This window comes from Serinus canaria, chromosome 5, assembly GCF_022539315.1.
Source record: "Serinus canaria isolate serCan28SL12 chromosome 5, serCan2020, whole genome shotgun sequence".
NCBI lineage: Eukaryota > Metazoa > Chordata > Aves > Passeriformes > Fringillidae > Serinus > Serinus canaria.
In genome coordinates, this window is record NC_066319.1 from 32,893,593 (window position 1) to 32,918,888 (window position 25,296).

General features: G+C 34.9%; 1 protein-coding gene across 6 annotated transcripts in view; it reads left to right on the forward strand.

Moving 5' to 3' along the window:
• DPH6 (diphthamine biosynthesis 6) overlaps nt 1-25,296 on the forward strand; it is a 186,088-nt gene that overhangs the window by 90,102 nt on the left and 70,690 nt on the right. Inside the window, exon 13 of one of the 6 annotated variants that reach the window (XM_050975615.1) lies at nt 11,425-11,685. The exons of the other annotated variants lie outside the window; for them this stretch is intronic. Coding sequence (XP_050831572.1) covers nt 11,425-11,436 — 12 coding nt within the window. The 3' untranslated portion in view covers nt 11,437-11,685. Of the gene's footprint in view, nt 1-11,424; nt 11,686-25,296 lie in introns of those variants that run through there. 6 annotated transcript variants of the gene reach the window in all.

Here is a 25,296-nt window from a genome sequence, read left to right on the forward strand (position 1 = left end):
TTCTTCTCCAGTCAGATTTATTTCCTAGTTTCTTTAAGAGGAGCTGATGCCAAAAATCAATTTAAAATTCTGTTTTAAGGAATAAGAATAAAAAGGAAGCAATTGTATAAAAAATATCCATAGCCATAGTTAATCCCACTTTCATTTGAGATGTCTTATTCTACATTGGATATCTTATTTACATTCTTTTTATTCTACTAGCTTAGCAGCCTAAACAAGGTAATCAGTTCTGTCCTCGGCAGAGATGAGTGTTTCTGACCTAAGAAACACAGGAATAATTATTGTTATGAAGAGAAGGAGAGCTTTTTTTTTTCATCACTTTCTTTTAAAAAATGTATTTTTAAGGCATTTCTAGTCTTATTGTTTCATCTCACAAGTGCCAGATGACCAGTATCATAAAAGCATAGGTTTAAAAATGTTATATTAGACCAAATTGCACCTTCAACTGTTATACTGACTGTCTTAGATATGGCTTTGTAATAACCAGCAATAAATACCACAGTCAAAAACTGTCACTGAGAGAAGTGCTTTAGATTCAATGCCCAAGTAGTGGTTAAGCCAGAAACAGCAAAAGACACAGTTGTGATCATAAACCATGTGTCTGACACTGATGTAAAAACAATTCCACAGAGAACAAGAGACTTTCTCCACAGATTCCATAGCAGAATGAGCCTATTGATGAACAGCCTTATAGTATTCTGCAGTGCCTCTGTAGAAGCACTATAGCAGTCTATACGACCAAATGTCACCTCTTGATGGGAAATGCTTGAAACTTGAAAAGAAAAAGACCAAAGTGTTGAAAAATTTAAATACATATCTCTATTTTCCCACTAGAACAACTACGTTGTTGTCACTACTCTCAACTGTACCAGATTCTATAGAACAATAAACGTGAATAGAGCCCTGCCCTAAATAAACCAACCCTTTAATTGGCTGCATTTAAAAATAGTTTCTAAATAACTGTACCATGATATCATGGCAAATCTGAGGTACACACATGCAAAAGTTATCTTGACTGGAAATTTAGACTCCTTTATTGGTTTCCACCACAAATTCAGTAATTATCAACTTCCTGCCAAGCCATCTCTGGAATGTTTCTGCATAAATATTACTTTCCTAGATGTTATCATCAGTTACCTGACTGTTGCATAAAAACTTCAATATATGTAGAAAAACCCACCTATGAGCCCACCTATTTCCATTAAACAAAAATCTGTGCCAAACTGTTAATAGATGCAATATACAATCAGATCCTTAAATAAAACATTTGTTTTAAGCAGAACATGTGACACGCTTGTCTCAGTCATCTAAAATGAGTTTATTATCAATAGAACCTCTCCTGGAAAAAAACCCACACAAATATAGTATTAGTAAATAATTTGTTGTCAAAATATGTCCATTGAATTTTTAGATCTTCATTACACATTTAAAGTCTATAACAGAAAAAAGATCCTACTTTGGGGAAAAAAAAAATTCTTTCTAGAAAAATCTCCTCAGAACCATCCACCCTGGTGTTCAAACAGCCCTCAAGCCTTGCTGAGCTTGTCAGCAGAAGCAAATGGTGTGCAACACCAAATACGCTGAATGAGTAAAGAGTGTGCCTGAGCATGAAATGAAAAACTTGCCAAGACATCTCTAAAGTAAATAATCCCTGCAACAGACCTATTAAATGTCTTTGTATTCTATACCAGCCCTTCCAGAATTGTAATATATTGCAAATGTTTTCATGGTAACTTTACTGAGCCACCAGTATACTCCAGATTGAACAGTACTGGAAGTCTTTAGAGAACAAAAATTACCCAGGTAAGCATTTCTAATAATACAATCATTCTGTAATCTCTCAGTATTGACTCTTAAGGGAAATTCATAAAAATATCTTCAGAAGGTGAGAATAAAGACTCGAATCAGTAATTGTACTCTAATTTTGAAAAATTAATTCTACTATAAACATGCTGTTGTTGACAATATTATTTTTCTTAACCTCTATATGCTTTAGAGGCTATAACCTACTGGTTTTGGTGTCTCTCCTAAGTGGTATTTTCTCTTTTCCTCCTTTGCATCCTCTCCTAAAATGTCCTATTCTCTATAGTTTCCACTGCTCCTATAAAGATAGTACAACTGATACCTTGGTAGGTCTACTTACCTCGTATTTAGCTTCAAAAGCTGTTGCATTTTTTCAGACCAGTCACCCACATTAATTCCTATCAACATGCACATTATTCATACCTTCTCATGTTCTGCTTCACTATGTTTTACAGGAATGGTCCTAGTTGGACTTCAGACATCTTTTTTAAGATTATGTATTCACAACTGGCAAATTTCTTTAAGTCCACTACATTATCTTGGCATTTTGGCACCACAAATCTTTCCATCCCCCATCCCAGTTTGTTTTCGTCTGTGAATTTGATGCATGAGAGCCTGAGGGTTGAGCTCAGTAACTGAAACATTGTCTCTTTCTCTAGAGGTTCAGTTATGTGATTATTGTGACAGGTTTGAAGTGCTCATGTTCCTTCCCTTAGAATTTTCACTAGGTTAACTGTTTGTGAGCCATGCCATGCCCTGGATAATTCATCCCTAGGCATTCATTAACATATACAGAAACAATGATGGTGTTCCTTGTGTAGCTGATATTTCTGCTGACTTAGGTTTGCCCAAATTCCACTTGTAAGGATGCCTTGTGTTGCTGTGTACTACTGGACACTCACATGGACCAACCCTTCTTTCCTCCTCACTTTATTCCTACAGTTCATAATAGATATATTCTACTCTAATCCAGATTTATGGTTCTATGAGAAGATATTCAAAACTTACTAGATGATTCAAGACATCAATTTAGTAATTTCCATACCTTCTGTGGAAAAACTCTCTTTCACTGAGACACCATCATCTTCAGATAAGCATAGCTTTATTTTTATTGTAGAACTGAAAGTTCAAGGTGAACTGATTGTGATAAATTAGTGCCCTGCACATCATTACACACTGAAATACTGTTGAACCTCAAAAATGTGTCAAGCTCTTTTTTTACAACCAGGTTTTGGTCTGTGTTCTGTCATCTATTTTAAATGTGAAACCTCAATGCTTTTAGCTGTTTTTACTGCTGAAACCAGAGACTGTTGAGTTGGGGAATTGAAGCACTGTGCTCTTCATACTGTTCCCCTACTTGAATTTCTTCATTTCAAATAAACTACATGGGACCTATCTCCCACAGGCAGTGCAAGCAAGCAGAGTAGTTGTCTTGAAAGTAGGGGATTTTTTTCCATGGATTTTGAAGAGACATCCACCCTGTAAGGTAGATTATTAACTGCTTTCTCATTTCCCCACCCTTTCCTTTTGAATCCAAGGGATCACAAATAGTTTTCATCCTTCTGTTTCAGTTGACTAAGCTTCTTTTTACCACCATAAAGACTTGGAAAAAAGTCATTCTTTTAAGCCAGCATTTCTGCTGTTGGAGAGGAACAGCTTTCAACTCAACTCTGTGTAATGTTTCAGGGATTGAACACATTTTATCCCTGAATTCAATTGTACGGCTTCTGACCACAAACTCTCAACCTAACAAAAAAAGTCAGCCTTGAAATCCTGTGGGAGAATCCTGTTTCAGAACATTCTCTTAGTAGCTGTTTGTAATGATGCAGAACAACATTTTCAATACAAGGGAAGATATCTTAGTCAACCTGACTGTTGCATTTTAGGGTAGTTGAAAATGGAAAAACCAAACTTAATGCATGCCTATGCCCAGATTCTTCTTTTAAAGAGCCAGGATTTGATATCTCTGCACCACAAAACAATTTTTGACATCCCTTCCTTTTTTTTTGTTTGTTTTCAAGGCCAACCAAAGTGTTTTCAGAAGTTTATATGTTTTTCCTCCATGGTTATTTCTTGTTTGAAATTATTTTCTGGTTATCAGTCTTCTATTGTAGCCCCAAATTATAATTGTATTTGTATTTTGAGTTTGTGGCAGTTTATTTGTACGGATTCTGGCATGTTAATCTGTGAAATCATGTCATATATTGCATGTTGCCATGCATTGCTTCTTGAAACATATCTTGGTTGTAAGTAAGCACGCTGAGCTAATGTTGAGAGGTTTTGTATTTTGCAATTGCAGTACAATCAATGTTAAAAATAAGAGCGTTAGCTCCAAAGTTCTGATCAAGTTTGTGTTGTATAAATAGATACACATTTTTAGAGAAAGTTCCATAGATTATATTTTTATATTTTTAGTACATAGTGTTAGTGACCTGTTTCTTCTCTTTGCAGCTAGAGCTTTATATCAGTGTTGAATTTATTTTCCCCTAAATATCCTAAAAACTGTGGTTTATTTTGTGGTCCTAGGGGATGAGAAGTATGACTTGTTTGTATTAGGCAGGAAGGTATATTATTTTTTTTCATACTTCTTTCACTGTGATTTTTTGTACTTAGATTTGGTAAGGAAGGTTAGGAGGCTTTTTGTACCACTATGCTTTAATTCCTTCCTTCCTTCCTGGATATTGAAAATAGTTCCAGTTTAGAAACATCTTAATTATTAAATATTGCAGTTTCTAATATGCACATCTTGTAGTTTTGTCTTCAGTTCTTAAAATTGCTTTAAGAATGCTCCTATATACTTTTGTTAAAGTCTAATTAATTTTTGTGAAAGGATTTGTTATAATTCCTCAAAAGGATGTCTCACATCTATAAATTCTGTAAAATTTCAGAATTTCATGGTATTAAATATTTGTGTCTTTCATTCCTATGTTTATGGTAATTATTTCCAAGCCATCCACTAACATATCATTATAACTGGAGATTATAAATGAAAAATACTGTTTGATTGTGTAGGAAATATTTTATAAATATTTGCAAAACAGAATAATAATCTCAAAGCAATTGTTTACAAAGAATTTTGATAGAAGGTCATTGTAGTCACATGAAAGAAAAAGAAGTACAAAAAGGTACAGAACAATTAGAATATTATTTAAATGTCAGTCCTGATCTCTTGATTCTACTTTATGAAATACTGCAATATACTGTAATGATTTTTTTTAAATGTTGCTCTGGTAATACTCTCCGTGTTTTTTTCCTATGTCTAATCTCTTACTAAAGAAGGTTAGGATAATCATTGGCATATCTGTAGGGACACCACAATTTTAAGGATAGAATTTTAATGCCAATCTGAATCCAAATCTTAAAGATGATCTAGGTTACCCACATACATAACTTTTTAATTTAATGTTTATTCCTAGTATATATGCCAAGAGTTATATATAACTCATTTGTACATACTTACCACAATCTAAAATAATCAATATATGTAGTTAAAATGTGTGAAGTCACTGCTTTATCCATTATATTTCTGCTTCATCTTCCTCATAATGCACCATGGACCTGTAATTGTAGTACAGTGCAGTCCCATGATTTATACATTATTCCATCAAAGAAATACCACTGATTCTGAACATGTAAACACCAACAATTGCTGCTTATGCTGGATTCACTGAGGTTGGTGGTATATCCAGGGCTAAATACTTGCATTAGAGCATACTTATATTGTAGTCAGGGGAATTTTTCTCTTAACTTCAGTTGGAAGAGCTGGCAAAGGTGAAAAAGTGAAGGAGAGAATGAAATGGAAAAGAGCAAAGAATAAAATTTACAGAGAGAAGGTTGAAAAGAAAAAAAAAGGGAACCAAATACGTAGATGCTGAAAAGGTTAAAACTACGGGTTGAAAAGGGAATGTTTACAAAGGTCGGTTAAGAAGAGGTTAGCTGTACAATCATAAAAAAAGAAATGGAGAAAAAAAAGGAGAAACTAAAATGAGTCAGACAGAAAGTAGGCAAAGTGTAGAGAAATGAAGAGAGAGAAGGAAATTCATCCTGCTGGAGATAGTTTCTCCTGTCACTCACAGATAAGTATTGCCTCTAGAAAGGTCAGTTCAGGCATAGCCAAATGACAGAAGTGATAGGGGAGAACCACATCATCTGATGTAAGGTGAATAAAATAGGGCTCAAGAAGTCATTTTTATCATTGATAGGACAGTGTTTACTTTGACAAATCAATGAATTCCCCCTTGAAATATTTGGGGAATTCTGGTGAATATGACTAACCTTTTTTTAATCCTGCAATTTCTGAAGTCAGATTTCTCAAACCTAAATGCATGGTATAGCATATTCTTATGTGGACAGAATGTTGAAGCCTTAGAGAGAAACTGATCTTGAAAGAGGTAGTTAATACCAGGACCATACTTTAAGAAATTAGGTAATGTAATTAAGAAAATGGTTTGTGAAATCCTTATTTGAAAACTCTTGTTTGAGAAACAGATCAGGTCTTCTGTAAAGAAAATATGTCCTGTTTCAGTGATGTCCCCAACTTTAATATTGTGACTACAATACAACTGCTATTTCAGGTTCTTTTTTCTAAATTTTTGTGTCCTTTTATCCTGTAATTGAGTATTAGGAATTTAGAGTCTGTAAGTTTTTATAAAAATAAGTAGTGCTGACTAGTAATTTTAATTTAGTAACAATGGGAAAAACAACCAAGTGCCAAATTATATATAAAGCTTCAGGATTTTATTTTCATGGTTGCAAAAGTTACCATATATATTTAATCCAGTAGATGATAAGTAAGATGAATATTTATCTCATGTTGCAGCATATTCCTTGCATAATTGACAGAATAGTTAGTGAATCCTTCAGACCAGTTTGGTTTGCTCTTTCTGTGTTATTAGTCACATGAGGTAATGTTGCATTTATAGTTAATTTCCTTTTACTTGAACAAAACTGTTTTACAGGATAATTTCAGATTATATTAACAGATAAAAAGAGCATGATAGAAAGAAAAGAAAGCAGCATGATAAACGTTGTGACCTTCCAGTGAGAAACAGTATGGCATGCATAAAGGACTGCTGCACTAAGTGTACAAGGGGGGAGAAGGAAGTGGGTAATTATTTGTAGCAGTGCTTTTACTGTTGTTGGAATGAGACAGACTAACAGTGGCAGCAGTCATTTTGCTGAATCAAAGTCCATGTTAGTCGCATTATACACTGCCACAAAAGGTTGTTAAGGCTGGTATTAGCATGTACCACTGAGGACATTGGAAGGACTCGATCTGTCACACTAAATCGCCTTCTTGCCCTCAACCATTGAAGTCTCCAGCTCCTCTGACATGTTCTTTCATTAATGGCCTGGCCTTGACAACTGATCCTAATTGCCTCTGAACCGCACTTCATGTATTATTGGTGTCTGCCTGCCCTGGTTCTTGTCAACAAGCCACAGCATGCACAGGGTGTGCCCGGTGCCTTTTGCTGAAATGATGCTCACATAGTCGTTTACCTCTGAGGGTTTGGGTCTCGCTGGGAATGAAGTATAAAGCTAAAGATCTTCCTGTCTCTTCTTAGTAATACTTTAATGTGGATCTGTGCTATGTACTTATTAGGCATGTATGAAGACTCAGTGTAACATCAGGCCAATTATGCAAGATTCTATTAAAGCACAGGCTGTAAATGCAAAACAAAACTTGCCTGCATTTTGGTTACTGAGTGTTTGTTTACTCCTTCTGAAAAGCACATTGAACTAGAATATAGATTACACTACAATTTTCATAAATAAAAATTCTAGGTTTATTTGAAGTAGCGATATAGAAGAAATATTATCTGTAATATTGACAGTTTCTGTTGATTGAAATGTTCTGGCTATAGAAATAGATAGGAAAAGGATTCCATTAGTTAAAATGTTAAAGTAAGGAAAATTAGGGCAAAAACTATTCTAAAATCTTAATGCTCTTTCTTTTTCCATGAAATAGTTTCATAAACATATTTATTAATATTTCTGAGAATGTTTACAAATGTACATTTTACTTCATAAAGCTTTTCTTGTTTCTCAACTCTTTTAATTTTCAGTCTTGCAGATTGTCAAAATTATATAGATTTTAATTCTACTTCTGCAGTATGCATTTTGTTTTTACTGTAAAGTTTTATTTTTAAATCCCAAGTCCCATATCTGCCTACCCAAAACATTTATATGTTTTAAGCATGGCGATGATTTAAGACTTTTATAATTTTTAATAAGATTTTCTATGATTACCTCAGTCATAAAGAAGACTGAATAATTTGAATGGGAAGCCTTTTAAGCACACAAGTTCTACCAGTGATAATAAAAAATAAATCACAGAAGCTCTTTGGTGCTAGGTATCATTTAGCCTAATCTAGACAGTGACATTTGGGCCACTAACAGCATAATCATAGTTATTGCTACAAATTGCTCCATGTTTGAGTTTTAATGTTATAAGTAAATTATGCCACAGGATAAAATATATGCTTCTTTGGGAATTAAACATGTTTATTTCAGCAATGTGGATGTTGAATACTAGGAGAAGGCAAATTTCTTTCATGTGGTAATACTGCCACCTTCTGAGCCAGTGAAGAATGATTCAGAGATGCAGCAGTTTTCTGTCTTGCGGACTTTCTGAGGAATCTGCTGCTGCTTAATGTTTTGCTTGGAGACAGCAGCCTAAGGTCCCAAAGACAAAAGTGCTCAAGACTGGAGATTGCCTGAAACCTATAGCTGAAATTGTTTCAAAGTCCACTCTGGGAGGCAGTTTAACTTGGAGATTGCACTCCTACTGTGAAAGTCTGGCAGACTAGAAGAAATAGGAAGAGTCTGTGATGAAACTTTTAATAAAAATGCTTTTCTAAAGATCTACTGCCATTGAAGCCCAAAACCAAAAATCATTCTTATTCCCTATACTTTGTCATATGATTGATCCTGAGTTAATTCTGATGCAAGAATGACATAGAAAGTTCAGTGATTTTAGGACAGAGGTGGCCACAGCTGGGATTAGAAGATGAAGGGGATTGTGGATGTTCTTTCACCATCATTCATTCAGACAACGTGCCCTTCAGCAGAACAGCAAGCCCTTCTGATTTTCTCGAATTAGGAAGATTAGCATGAAGCGCATAATGCGGGATGATGGAATTTGTCATAATTTGCATTGTCCTGGAAAGATTCAGTTTGATAGAGCGATGCATCTCAGAGCATGTCATGTCCCACGGGCAGGTCATGGAGGAAACTCGGCAGAAATAATTCTGCGATATGTGCATCAGTTGTAAATGCCTCATAACCAATTTGTCAAAAAAGAAAAAAAAAAAAAAGAAGAAGAAAAAAAAAGAGGGGAGGTCAGGAGAGTTGAAGGAGGTGGGCATTTGCCCAGACACACATGGAAGTTATATGTGGTAATGGTAAATTAGACTTGTGTCTTTTTGGAATAAGACAGGATTACATGCAAGTAATGAACACATTGACTATGTACTTGCTAAGTTACTGGCACAATTTTTTTTTCTGTAGTATATAAGAAGGGTGGATCTTTCACCAATTGCATTGTGAATTTTATTTATGAAAATTCCTTACAGAAATTATCCGACACAAGAGCTTCAGGATCAGTTTTCTGAGCGATTGCTTCTGACCTTGGTAATGTTCCCAAACTGCAGATAGAAAAGGATAATCAGCATGTAGTTGACAAAACGGACATGACAGTGTTACTTACATGCTGCGGCATTTCTGGAAATAGGCATGTAGAATTCAGACAGGCAAGGGGAACACACTTATTTACAGTAGCATAGCAAGAAGAAAAGGTCCAATGTCATGAATTGACCATGGTTTATTTATGGACCATCTGACAATGAAGCAACAGTCTTTGATATTTAGAAATCTTTTTTGCCCAAGAACATTATAACTAGTGCTCATAGGCTATGTTATTTATCATTTCAATATCTGGTTCTACTTGAGGAAGACATTTTGCAATGTCTCCTGTATTTGTCTTTCTTTATAGATTTCAAACAACAGATTAATGTGGGTGGTTCAGTAACGCTGATCATTTGTGACAGTTGAGCATTTGTGAGTTGAGGGTCTAATAACAAAAACAAAATAAAAGAGGGAAAATAAATAGGAAATTGTCACTTCTTAGGACCTACTTTACTGTCTGTGGGTTCCAAATAATTCTTCCTACCTGAGGTTGATTGTCAGGCTGCTGTCTTTCAGATGGTTAATGTTGTAGAATCCTGATTTTTGAAAACTGATTTACCTTAGGGTACACCTCAACATAAATAAATCTTTCAACATCCAGTACCTAAAATCAAGATGCATATGAAACTAGAAGCACGGCACAGTTACAATTTGATCAAGTGTGTTGATGTGGGGGTTTAGAAGAAAGTATTTATAGGGTTCTGTGTAAAAAGAAACGTGTTTTAATAATGTCAGCCCAAATCAGTCAAAATATTTTTTGTCTGCAAAATATTAGCTCTCTGTATAAATTCTGTGAGGTTTTGATCACTTCTTTTTTTGCAGTTTGCAGCTTTAACTTTGCAGACAAATTGCTATGCTAGTCAGTGATCATAATTGATATGTGGTACCAGTGAAGAAAAAATACAATTTCTGTAACAAGTAAAGGCCCCTATATCTTGTCAGATTGATAAAAAATGGACTGTATCTTTTATTGCATCAAAACCTCAAATCCTGTATCATTTAGTATTGCTCTGTACATGTGAAGAAAAAGAATGTTTAGAAGCCTGAGTGTGGTTTTATCTCTTTGCTGGGTTATACATGCTGATTATATTTTTAAATGACAGAATAAATAATCTTTGCATTCCTGTATTTAAAAGTTGGTTATTATTTTATTCTTAAGATATGGTCTGGTAACTTCTGAGTGAAAAGCAACAAGTGTCTTGTTTTTCTGTAGCTCCTTTACTGATATTTTTCAGAAAATATTTTGCACTGTCTGCTGGTCACTTCACTAATATAGCTTGACTTTGAGTTTTGCAGCCTGATGGTGATGAGTGAATAATTTTGATTTAGTAAGTAATATTTAAAAAATTCAGAGCAAAAGATCACTTATTTTCCTGTGTGACTTAACTATAGAATATAGAAATACAATATCTCATGGTATGAGAGCAGAGCTCAAAACACAGAACTGATTGAAAAATACAGAAGCTTTGTAAGTTTCTGTTTACAACTGCTACTTAATACTTCTATTAACTTAATCTTGATCTCGATTCCAATCAATTTTTTTTTTTCATTTGGGCTCTTCTTGAAGTTTACTGCTATCTGGTGATGGATTTAAAACATGTCCATAGGATTCCCTTCTGATAACAGGAGCTATGTAAAATGCTTAAATTATGATAGTCTCTTCACGGGACATTTTGTGAGAGTATGCCCAGTGAATGATGAAGCTGTGGAAGTATACAGGAAACAGGTGATATTTTTTGTTTTGGTAATTTTTCTCCTTATTTGCCAAATCTGATGGTGAGTATGCATTTAGCACATTTTATAGGGTCCATGTGGTGTCACCATTCAGTAGCTTATTATGTTGGGTAGAATTAACAAATTTCTTTTTTTTTTAATCACCTTTGGAGAAAGGCAGTATGTAATATGAGATATTTGGTGTAATTTTATTTTAAATAGGGGACATTCTAAAATACATAAAAGGCTGAAATAAGGATAAATAATGTTCAAAAGGAAGAATAAAAGCCCATAAAAAGAAAACTGCAAAGTTTTTTTTCTAAATTTATAAGGATTTCAGAAGGAAAAATGAACTGCTTCCACATCTGGAAATCTTCAGAAAAAAGAATGAAAAGAAGACTTTGCTCATGCACCGAAACTGTTGTTCTTTGAAAATTACTTTGCTCTAAAAGAATTTTGTCTGCTGATTTTTGGTCACTTCCAGCGTAGGTTATCTGCATGTATTTAAAAAAAAAAAAAAAAAAAAAAAAAACAGTTTTGTTTTTCCAGTTATTCATGGTGCAGATTCAATCTAGAAATTGCTGGTTGATCTGTGTTCTTTCTATTCCTAGAATTCTTAAATTAAGAGATTCTTCAGATTCAATTCTTCTATAGTACATCTCCCTGTCTCCTTCTGATTCCTTAGAGCTTCCAATGTAGTTTGCAGCTTCTGAACATCTGAAAATCCCTGTCTGCAGGCATACATTGGAATAAACTGTGGTTTTAGCATCCTTAGTATGTTGTGGCAGTCACCCAGCTCAAGAGAAGGTGGGGAGAATGGAAGGCAAGAGAACAGCATGGATCTTTATTGTCTTGATATCAGATATTGAGATATAAATCTCAAACCTTATGATTCCATACAATAAGTAAATATTTAAGGGGAAAATATTATATAAATAATACCCCTGTAATTATATAACTATGAAACACCAAAGAGAACCAAAATATCTAAGTAATTTTCTTTGTTGGGAATTCATAACTAAAGCATATATTAAAAGTTGTGAGACTATTTGTGAATTCTCTAGAAATTTCAAATTATATTTTATAAAATTTGATTACTGTAGCTCCTAGGTTTAGGAAGCAGAGGAGGCAGTCATTCCTCTTCTGGTAGACAGGACAAAAATACAATTAGGTCAGATAGTACTTTACAAAGAGTTTGTCCTCTGCCTCTTCTTTTCAATTGGCCTGTAAAAATGGGAAAAGGATTGAGGGGAGAAAAATAGGAGTGCAGAAGTAATATCATTTGTAGGTAAGACACAGTGAACATAGTGACAGCATTACAGTAAAACTATTTAGAGAATTTGGGAGGGGGAAGACACAATCCATAGATTGGAAATTGAGTCTAGACTGCACTCACACAGCTAATTTGTACAGCGCTCAGTCTGTTGGCATTTCAGCTGCTTCTGTATTGCATTGTTCTGAGAAGGAAAAAGAAATGGAAAATAAAACAGAAGATATTAGCATTGAGAAGAGTAGCAAATAGACAAGGAAACAAGGGGAAAAGTATTAGTGACTAGGAATGTCTGAGGCACATTCATTCAAATGTGGAAGGGTGTGGGATGGAGCTGTGAGTTACAGATGTCCTGCTCATCTCCCAGTCCACACAGACATTCCATAGAATCAGAGAATGGTCGAGGTTGGAATGGACCTCTAGAGATCATATTGTCCAACGTCTTGCTCAAGCAAGGCCACCCTGAGCAGGTTGCCAAGGACAATGCCCAGATGCCTTTTAAACATCTTCAAGGACATTTAAAAGTTACTCCACAACCTCTCTGAGTGACCCCTGCCAGTGCTTAGTCCCACACAGTAAAAAAATGTTTCCTGGTGCTCAGAGGGAACATCCTGTGTCTTACTTGGTGCCCATTGCCTCCAGTCCTGTCGCTGGGCACCGCTGCTGAAGCCTGGCTCCATCTTCTCTGCAATCTCCTTTCAATTACTTATATATAATAATGAGATGCACTTCCTGAGCCTGCTTTTCTCTAAAACCAAAATAGTCCAAGTTCTCTCAGCCTTTCCTAATAGGTGAGATGCTTCAGTCTTATAATAATGTTTGTGGCCTGGTGTTGAACACTGTCTCTTGTATTGGGGAACCCAGAACCAAACACAGCACTCCAGGTGTGGCAACAGTACCAGTAGAGGGGAAGGATCAACTCCCTCAACCTGCTGGCAGTGTTCCTCTGAATACAGCTCAAGATACCATCTCTCTATTAAATTGCCATTACTATTACTAGACATTACTATTATTGCAATTTGTGAAGTGAAAAATAAGGACCACTCAGACTCCTGAGCAATGTGGAAGGTCCCTTTCCCACAGATCTCCCTGTGTTCTCAAACAAAATAGCGAAAAGAAGTAGAGCAGTGTAGCTCTGGGTTGTAGAAAGGAGCACATTTTCAACATTTATTCTTGTTTGACTAAGGAGTATGTAGTTTGTGCAAAAAGAAAGTTAACTTGTTGAACTGACTTAGATGTATTTTTAATTTAGCTCTTGAGAGTTTGGAGAAAAGTAACAAGTATTGCCAAGGTTTAATCTGGCATAATTTTTCAAAGCTGTTACTTTTTTGGGTTTTTTTCTGAACTAGAATCTTTTTCTTAAACCTAAAAATTTGGAATAAATTTCCAGAAAATAAATAGCTTTTGATTTATTCTTATAACATGGATATGCCATAAAATAGTTATTTAAGTGTGAGCTTTCTCAGCAATGTTGCAGGAAATTAAGATGTCAACCATACTTGCAGACATCTCATTTACTGAATCTGAAGTGTTATTCTGGGAAGTACTTCATGTAGGGTATGGAAAACTGTAAATTGAAAAGAGAGTAAGATGAGGAAGCAGAGAGAGCTATGGATGAGTGAGACCTCCAGTATGACTGGTGGTGCTTTCTCGTCCCAAGAGGGAAGACCAAAGCAGATTAAAGATGAGCAGGTTCCAAGTGATTAGTTCAGTTTATTACACTCTCAGCTGAATCCCTCTTTGTCTGTGTGCTCCCCCAGCCTTCCTTCCTGTTCAATGTATCAAAAAGTTAATTACTGTAATTTAAAAAATGTGCATACAGGGCCTCAGAACATGTAAATCATGGAGGAGGGTCTGAAATGCTGCTTCCTTGCCTTGGCACCTCACCACCACTTTTGCCATTCTTCTTTAGTTTAGCTCTATGCAATATGTCTGATCACAGTTCTGTTGTTTTCTATGCTAAGCAGGAAAGGTGGCCATCCATATTTGTTTCCTAGCCCTATACACAATTTTTATTCCTGCATCTATTCTTTTTCCTTTCCTTTTGAATTTAAAAAAGGTTTCTCTGCAAAAAGAATTAAATACCTTCATCATTTAACTAGCATTCTGAAGGGCTCAGCGTGACAGTAATTTAAAACAAAAATCCTTTCTTTTCACCATACTGGTAATTAACTAACTGCATTTTCATATTAAGATTGCAGTTCTTAACATTTTCTATTTTTCTGAGCTCTCCATTTCTCCATGGGAGCTGCTAAGCAACTTTGAAACTCTGGTTGTATGTAAGAGAAACTCAAAACTATAGAAGTAGGTATGTATAATTCAGATACTGATATTTTCTAGAAAATGGGATTTCATGTGGAAGTTGAATAACTAATAGCATTTATTGTGGTCTCTAGTTTTAATTTTGTTCATCAATGTTACATCTTCACTTTCTGGATATTGAATGTGATTTAATAATAAAATTCTGCTCTAAGCTACACTTATGTAAGTAAACTTCAGAGTGAAACTTTGGTCCATTATACACCAGCTCAGTCCTAAACAGCTAGTAGTGATATGCTGGCAGTGGTTGGGAAAGAAATTTACCCAGGGTATAAGAATCTTTTTACTGACTGCAATTTTTGTTTGCTATGAAGTGCTAAAAATATTAATGAAATGTCACTCTGAAAACATTGTTGTTTCATATGCAACAGTTTCATGTGAGAATGCTGGGATACAAAAATTGAATGCAGCCTTTAAAAGGAGTTGGAGAGATAAAGATTCAGTGCAAATCTTAGAGATTTAATGCTGGGGTTTATTTTTTTCATGCTCATATTCTAGCTTTACCAGGGTGTTTTCTTGTATGATATGGTAATTCCATTCAAACTGAAAGTTTACAGCAGTAATTACAACAGCAGCCACTTAAGATTTGTTTCAGGATATTTATTTATTTACTTCATTTTAATTTTCTGAACAGCTTTTTCAATTAATTGGTGTCTTTTAGGCACATAAAGATGCTTTAAGGTCAAGTTGATGGCAATCCCATTAAAAGAATTCAGAAGAACTTCAAACAAACCTGAAGGACTCCCATCATGTGCAGAGTTCTTACGTTCTAGGGAAGTCTTACAGTAGAAGTCTCTTCTGTGTGTGCATCGTAGGCTTGATACATACTTGTGTTTTGGGCATGTCTGAGATGTGAATAGTCACAAGTGTGTGTGAAGTTTCTACTCTGGATGAGCTGACAGATTTCTGGAGATGTAAAATTTATGGACAGAAGAAAGTGAAAAAAAAATCCCCGAAGTTAAAAAATGATAAGCCTGTTTATGTAACTTGATTTTTTTCTGCTACCCTCCCATTCAATTGACTTGCATAGACTTCTGAAATTTATATCAGCCTGTGAATCACTGCAAGGGTTTGTCCAAAGCCTTCTATAGATTCAGAGGAATTTAATGGGAAACGAACTATCTTTCCTCAACAATTTAGTACCTAGGATTCTACTGAATTGTTTTTGGCAAGAGATTGTTTTCTCAGAAAAAAATGCATTTAGCTTTTAGTGGTTTAATAATAGCTCAAAAACGAGAAATCCCAATTACATTTTTTTTTTCAGGTTTATCTTTTCACATTTGTCTCACAGGAAGATATAAAATATTCTGTATTAATGTTGCAGGTTTTCTGATAGCTACATGTGTGCTACCTGATTTAAGATTTTGATTATTTATATGTCTTGATGCAAATGTGGCCCTCAAAAAAGGTGATGAAAATATAGCCATTTAAGTGCTAAATATAGATATTCATTTTAGCTGTACTGGTGTTAAAGATACTGCCTTCAAAATATATTCAAAAAATAAACAGTAGATGGAAGATCCATAAAGATACTGGTTTTAAGCTTCCCTTTGAAAAGCTCATGGTTAGCCAAAACCAGAAATTTATATTCCATCTTTAACCTTTACTCAGGCTTTCAGATCAAGTACTTATATAGTTATAATAATCAGTTATAAAAAAATTTAAAAGTTTAGCATAATTACAGGACTTTTCAGCAGTAGTATCCTGAAAGATTTGGGATGTTTTTTGAATTATTTGAACTATTTTAAAGATATTCATTGTTTTCTAATGAGGGCTGAGGCATACACTTGTGAGATTTACTTATACTTAAAACTGTAATTTTAACTCATGTAGAGGCCAATTGATTACTATGTATAATTTCAAGAAGTCTGCTTTTGCTACTGAAAATATTTTATTAGTTTGACTGAGATTCCTCATAGCACTCACTTAAAACTAGAAATTAAATTTATGCTATACATATAGATGTAAGGGAAACTTCCCCATGGCACTGTACTAGGTGATGCCATGGTTGTAATTTTCATTTCTTTGTCTGTGGTTATTTCAGTTTTTTGTTCCAGTTGAAAAAACAGCTATACCAAAGACTGTGTTTCTCTGTAGCATTGAACCATGGAACTGAGTTCAGAAAGTACACTTTAGGTCAGGTTTCTCCAGTTTGCTATCTTGTAGTAAGTTTTTTTTAAGTCAGTTGAACAAAGACATTAATATATTGTGCTATTATTGTGGCAGAAGACACAGAACACTCATAATTAGTAGATCATGTCGCCACTTAGATATAGGGAGTGTCCAGAGATGTTTAGTGTGGGCAGGTCTGGAGTGTGGGCATGTGAGCAAGGCCTGAAGTACTGAGGGGAGCTTAAAATGAAAACTTTTACAGTTTTAGGACTTCAGGCAGGAATTTCAGGTGTGACAGTCTTTCACTTAGAGATCTAATTTCTGCTAAAGACACACTTGAGACACACACTGGACAACAAGATTGTGTGTATTTTCAAAGGTCATTTTTATGGATTATTTAGGTGATGGATTCTAAACCTCAGGTATCAGGAGGATCAAACTATATACAAACTGATGTTACTTGTGGGCTTACATTTTAGCACATCATAGGGGTTAGGTTGGATGAGCAGTGCCATAGTATCTCACAGAGATCATGCTGTCAAATTCATGGGTATTGCAAAGCTTGGGGTTTCATCATTGTAGAACCTTTGTTTATTTCTACCGTGATTCTGTAAAAAAGTTGAAAACTACTATGTTCTGTCCTTTTTTTCAAACTGGGTTAGTGCTTTCATTATGCATAACAATTCTGACTTAACTGTGAGATTTCAGACTGCACTGCAGTACTCTGTCAGCTGTGAAGCAAATGACTCAGCTGTCCTGGAGACTCTAACTCTGGTGTCCCCCTAGAATAACTTTAAGCTTTACTGACAGAGTGACTTCAGGAGCTCTGGATGATGCTGTGTACGTTTGTGAATAAATATTCTGTTTAAGTCTCCAGATCTATTAGTCACATAACCTTCAGGAAAAACTTCCTGACTATGAAATCCTTGCTGTGAATTAAATGTTTTTAACATACTTGAATAAATTACAGCTAAATATCTTTTTGAGAACAAAAGAAGAAAGTAATCTGATTAGGACTTTCACCTGCCACGTTCCAAAACGTGTGATGTTACTCTTACTTAGGCTCATGCTAGACATCTATACATTGTTTTATTGCTAATTCAGACTCAGATCAGTCTGGGATAAAAGATCTAACTGGGTAAGGTGGGACACGAAAGGTTGAAAAATCACGGGATGCTCACTGAAATCACCTGAATATCTGTTTCAAATACAAGACTTCCTTTCCAGACCTGGGCAAATTGTTCAATTGTACTGGTTCTTACTCTGCAAATTTCTGTTACCATATTTCCCCCTTGTTAATTTTTCTTTTTATGGAGTCTCAGAACTCTAGAAAAATGGCCAATTTGTGTGCAGGGAGATGGATTAAAACCACAATTAACCTTTTAGGACCACAGTTGCATCAAGTTTTAGAGTTGTTTGTGAGATGCTGTAAATTCTGTAACATACTTAGTTTGTGCAAGAAAGCAGACTAGATCTGTTGAGGTCTAGTATATGCATTTTTTGCACCTGCAGGTAGTTATCTTTAGGTTCATTCAGATTTTTCCAGTTAGGACAGGCAAACCCAGTGCCTCTCTGATAGAAAGAACCCTCTTAGCTTGTAGAGGAGAAAGAGTCTCTCTTCAATATCTTAGCAGTCCAAGGTCAAACAGAGCTGATACAGATGATCAATATCACTTTGGGATCTCTAACATGCCAGACTTATACAGCAGTCTAATTTCATGGCAGTAAAAGTCATTTTTATATATATATATATATATATATATATATATGAAGAAATATATAAAGAAATAAATATATTAAGAAAGAAATTGCAATTACATTATTCCTGTAGAAAATTGGGTATTAAAAGCCCTAAATTGTTGGGAGTTTTTTCTGTTGGGGGTTGACCTGACAACTGCTCCTATCAAGGTCAAATGCCCAGTAAGCAAGATTGGCAATGTTGAGACTAATCCATGAGCAGAAGAGGCTTCTATTTACCTCTCTGCATACATGCCAGTTGCCTGCCTCTGCAGAAAGGGGATTGTCATAGTCATAATTGAACAGAATGGGATTCCTGAGAAGGCTGGCTGAGGGCAGTAAATAATATATCAGCACTAAGGGCAACTGTATTACTGAGTAATGTTTGATTTACTTTTTGTCATGTTGGGGTCATACAGCTTGCAAATGTTGCAGCTGTTCCGTGATACACACCCAGATGAGACACTCTTGATTTTATTTCCTGCTGGTTTAACTTTGTTAAAGTTTTATTAGTCATGCTAAATTGGACTTCAACAAATGTTATCAAATATATATAAATTCCAGAGTTCTTAGGTTGATCTCAGCCTTTGGACAAAGAGCACATAAAGTTAAAAGGGAGATTTATTTATAAGACGTAAGATTTATTTGGGACTTGGTACTCTAGAGACAGTCAAAGCAGTCTTCTACTAGTGGGATGGAAAGGATTTGAGTATTCCTTAAATGAGTAGCTTACTAAACATTTGCCAAACATTTTCTTTCCAGGCCTTTCCCTCATGTGAAAGAATCTGTCAGATCTTATCCTGTATTTGAGGAATTGCCTTAAGAATCTAAGTCAGCTCTGCCTGTGGCTCAGATTGTGGGAAGTTCCAGATTTCTTTGTAACAGTAGCAAGTCTGCAAGGTTATTTTATTCTGAAATTCTGAAAAGGTAGCAATAAATTTGAATTCAATAAATGAAATGTGAAATTAGGTGAAGATAGGATGATGACAAGTTTTCAGTGGTTGCAAAACATCCTTTGTCCAAACTATCCTATAAAATGCCTGATAAATTAAGAAAAAATAATCCCTGCACTGAAATATGTTGTTTACTTACTTCCCATAATTGCTGAGTAAGTTTCAGAAAAAAATTTTTAAATCACTTACCTACACAGTGCATTGCAGAGCCTTCAGAAGAAAAGTGTTACAGACACAGGTAATATAAATCAGAGGTAGCTGCAGGTATAAACTTCAAATTTGCCTGTTTGTAACTCGTCTCAGGAAAAATCCCTTATATATTAAGAAGATTAGGTGTAGCAATTGAAAAGCAATATCGTGAACGTATCAGGATTTTTTGGGGAAAAATAAAAGGTCCTCTAACATGGAAGTTAAGGAATAAAACTTTGCAGAAGTTTTTTAATTTGATTATTTACTGTGTTTGTCCTAAATTTAAATGTCCTACCAATAAGTTTAGGTAACTCTTCCTAAGTATAAATGTGCACTTACAGTGCAAATGCATTCATATTTCACTTATCATCCAATCTACCTGAAGTTTCCACATGTATCCTGAATTTTTGGTATTTTCTGATCAGTCAATTTAGATCAATCTCAAATATGTTATTATGTATACGGGAGTTTTTACTTGTCTCCCTATGTGATAATACTAAAATTGAAGTTGAATTCATTGATAATTTAGTTTCCTGCCTATGCAACTCCTACTTTCTCAGTAATTAACTAGTATTAAAACTATGTTTTTAATACAAGGCATATTCTAGCTTTATGAAATTACTTCTTTGTTCCTCCTGCACTCTCCTTGGTGCCTGTATGTGAGAAGAAAGTATGAGCCAATGTGCTAATATTGTTGTAGTTTCACACCCAAAATGAGGACTGATATTGCATAACTGCTCAGGAACCTGGCAGACCTATTATGCCTTTAATATTTTCTTCTTTTAAATCAAACTGGGGGAGACATTTAATATAGATTTTTATTTACTCTATTTTTAAGAGCTGCACTAGTGATTTAGTCTTTCTTCTGTGGAAGTGGAAAGAGAACTGTAATGTAAGCTAGAATATCTTTGTTAGGCATCTAATCCACTAAAATTTTATAAAATTCTTTATTTGTTACAATAAATTTTTTACAATCATTTTTTTTACTTGTTCATTTCAGATTTTCTGTAAAAAATAGCAAATGCAGATAGGTTTATGTTAAGCTGCTTGTTGTTTTTGTCACAAACTTGGAATAAGGTTATGTGTTTGAACCCCTCTACCTCTGCAGTACAGTATAATACAAGTCCTGATCTTGCCATTAATCACACAGCAAATGACAGTAATGCATTCAGCAAAAGCACTGGTTATACCTTCCTTATACTCTCCCCCCTCATACAAAACAAATGGTCTAGTGCAGCTCAGTATTCATTTGACTTAAGCCTTTATGTCCTATAAAATGTCCATAATGTTTTCTGAGCTTTCTACAGACAGCTAAATTTGAGGAGCCTGCCATCCAATTAAAAGATAATGATCGTGAGTTCTTTAATAATCGAGTTTTGTGTCCAAATTAGTTTTCTAGTCTCATGCTGATCTTCAAGAAAGCACCATTTCCCACATAGATGAGACTTCATCTGCATAATAGAAAGTTTTATTCTTCCCAAGAACAGGAGTTTTTATCCCACCTACAAAAGCTGTGCTGGCTGCAGGCTATTTAGGATCTCAAAGATTTCAACTAATACGGTGAAAATTTCATTGAAAATGTTTGTTTGAGTAAATTAGAATGTCAATATTTCAAATGTAAATTTTGAAGCACTGCAGACAAATTGTAGCTTCTTAGAATTAATCAAGTGTCGTTTTGAAACATGAGCATACATCACACCATTTCTGTTACAGTAATATTTATATGTGCATGTATTTTTGCTGTGTATGTGTACATATTTTATGATCAAAGTTTATAAATCTTGGAACATGAATTACTGAATTCACTGTAGTTGTGTATTACTATTAGCAGCAGTAATAAATGACCAGCTCCTTCAAATGTGGCTGGATTTATAGATGCTACATCCTTTGATTAATAAGCTGTTCTTTACCTTGACACTTTTCATGTCTTAAGTGTTTTTAATCACATACTGCTTATATTACATTGATTATCTGAAAGAATGTTGAAGCTTTAATGATCCTTGTTTTGTCAGTGTAAGAACTTAGCAGTACCCATCATATGATGTTATTCAGTATGACAGTTACTCAGCTTATACTTCAGGGAAAATATCAAAGCTAATATCTAGTTTGTAGTATAAGTAATCTTTCATGATTACCAGTTAGGATGATTTGGGACTGCCATCACCCCAGTGGCTCCTATATTCAGTTCTTCTAAAGATTTTATATTTCTATTTATTAGTCTTTCGACTCTTCAATTGCAGTTGCTAGAACAATAAATGTGAATTTTTTTTGCTTCTTAGTCTTACAAATAATAAAATCTAAAATACAGCAGCTCATCCAGGTAGCAGAGCAATTGTCCTCTGATATTGTTTATCTGAAAGGAAATGCAGGAGAAGATTGCCATGACTGCAGATTTATTGGACATTTATATCATATCTGTATGGTTATGCTGGTGTGTAGTGCTTGGCTCTTTCTTGCAATAACTTTAAAGCCTGGGAAGTGACTGTTGGATTGACAGGGTGAAAGTAGTAGTAATAAAAGAGGGGAAAAGAAGACAACGTGCATTTACAGTTGATATGTTTAAAACTTATACTACCTCCAGGTCATACAGATATGGAAGGAACGTGACTGACCTGACAGTTATGGAATTTTTTGATCAATTACTACTTAGCTTTCAGTGGAACACTTTCAGACCCACAAGACTTAATCCTCATTTACGACGTTTCTGTTTAGCTTTATTTCTCCAATTCTCAAAGTGACTGAGTTATTGCTATTTCTATATAGACAGTGACAAATATGCCAGTAGCACTTCAAGAACAAATAAAAACAAATTTCTTCTTTTATATCTTCATTATATGGTTAAGGCATACAAATTGATATTCATGCATGCAGTCATTAATGACAGCATTTGAAGGCTTCTCTGTTAGTTTAGATAGAACTGTATTTTTCAGCAAGAAGTGCAAGCTATTAAGTGTTGCAGGATTGGATATTAACCAGAAAAATGAAGAATGTTCACCTATGCCTTTCATTGGGAATTCTTTGTGTCATTTTCCTCCTATTATCAGCCCTTGGTCATTTCTACTGGATAGGTATGTGCAGAAATACGGTAGTGCCACAAGCACTTTTGCTCTCAACTCCTATGATTTGTGACTTTGCTCAGAGTATGTCTGCCTAACCATTTGGCTAAAATGGCAGCACTATCACAGCCATTTCAGCTGCTATCACTGCCAATCCCAATGAAACTGAATGGGTGTAATTATGAGCTATTTTTAGAAAACATACTTTATATAGACAGGACCTCTGAGGGCAGTAAATTCTAGGACACAGGAAAGGATGTGCAAGAACAGTACTTTCCACTTTAAATTACATGTTTCAGTGTCTAATTAGAAAGTTTCAGTGGTTTCACTGCTGTCATCTGCTTTGTGTCATAGCAAGGAAATAGTACATATTTTCATTCACTTTGGTTTTTTACAGATTTACTCTGTATTTTAATGATATTTACACTTCACAGAACCAAAGCAAGAAAAATTTTACATCACCTTGTGTGCCTTATATATTGTGGACCAGTTAAACATCTAGAGTTGAAAACAATGGCTGCAAACTAGGTTGCAAACAAATTTTGCCTAAGGCATCAACCGTAAATTAAAGTAATAATCGTCCCCGTAAGAGACAACTTTTTTCCACTTCTCTTTTAAAATAAAAAAGAAAGTAGGTCAGAGAAATTTGGGATATTTTAGAATATGTACAGTATTGTATTGTTTGCCAGCACCTAATTTACAATTACAGAGCTGCATGAATATTGAAATGATTCAGCTTCCCATTATAAATGTATGTGGCAGTTTGGTTGTTGATCAGTTTATGAAGTTAATGCAAATGAAACTGTCTTCCTGTCAGCATTTGAAATATATAATGCAGTCATGTTGTATATTCAGGGACAGGCCATTGACAGTCAATTAACAAGTTTGATTGGTATGTCAACTCATTCTTTTGAATTGTTAATAGTATGTTAATAGCATTCATTTCTTTGTGCAGTCCCATTTGCAGCTTCACAGTTACAGCTATTTTTTATGATTCTGAGTAACCTAAAATAGTGCCTTAATAATAGATTATTAAACACCTGTCTGGTGTAGCTTAGGGAGGTTTTTCTAGACTGGGAGTTTGCAGTGGATCCCTTTGATATTCAAATCAACAAATGATAGCCTTTTTATTCAAAACGTAAGTTCTTTTGATGGTTAGCTTGTTAAGAAATATTCAGCTCCAGTCTGACCTGATCTGGTTTCCCATGGAAAAGATCTGATGCTGTTTGAAGGTTCATAAATGGAATGCCAATGACAATTTGTTGTTGACGTTTTGCTGCCTCAGCCTTCAGATGCTGCTGGTTGATGTGCCGCTTTAGCTTCACCAAATAATGCTTGCAGGTAAATGATCTTCTGATTGATCAGATAGTTTCAAAGCAAAGAGTTCTCTTCTGTGGTCTGTAGTCATGGTTTTTAGGCTTGGAGGGGTACTTTAAAAGATGCATCAAAGTTGACAGATGAATCTCGAGGCAAGGAATTATGGGAGACAGCAGAATTGTGGGAATATTTTTGAGAGAATAACATATTAGCAAGAGTTTTGAAGACCTTCAAAGGTCTATCAAAGCAGCTCCCTATAGCAGATTTATTCCTCCTTTAAAAAAAATTAAAATTGAGTACACTGGTTAACTCTCAGTTTCCTGTGTTGGGAAGGTGTTGAGCTGATTTTTTGTTTTCTGAGGATGTTTGAAATGGCATATTTCATATGAATTTCACTATTATCTTGTTCTGCATTCAGAGCATCATCCTGCAAGGTGCAATTTCTGCTTTTACTGAAGTTTGCATAAAATCAAAGCATTACATAACCTTACTAGGCCAGGGTATATAGTGAAAAACATTCCTTTACATGAACATCTATGACATTTAGCCAGTGTTAAAATCAAGACATGAAAATAGCAGTTAGAATAACCCTTTTTCTCCACCTTTCTTCATATACAGGCATTATTCTTTTATACCCTTCTCCATTCCCCATTAGTGCCTTTCCTGATTGTAACACAGCTATTTTTTCTGGAGAATCAGACTAGCTATTAGAAGTTCAAAACATACATCACAGAAACAGTTCATTTCTCTTTGGTTTGAACATTTAATTATTCACTATCAGCATGTGATAGTTTTTCTGCAAAAACATGTAATTGTTTTTTGTTGGAGAGTTATATGAGTTAACTCACTGAGATCTGAATGTCAGAAGCTCTGAGGTTTGGAGTCAAATGCTGTGAGCAGTTACACTGGCAATGTGAACTCTGGAATCACTCACTGAAAGATGCTGTGTGTTAACTATGTCTCTCTGGACTTGGTAACAAATCATTTGTGCTGATTGAACTTAGGCCAAACTTTTTTTAACAACAAAACCCAGTCTTTTTGCAAAATCCTAAAACTTAAAACTAGTTGGTGAATGGTCAAGTCAGGCAACTTCAATCTTTATGTCAAATAAATAGAATGGAAAATTTATATGAGACAATTT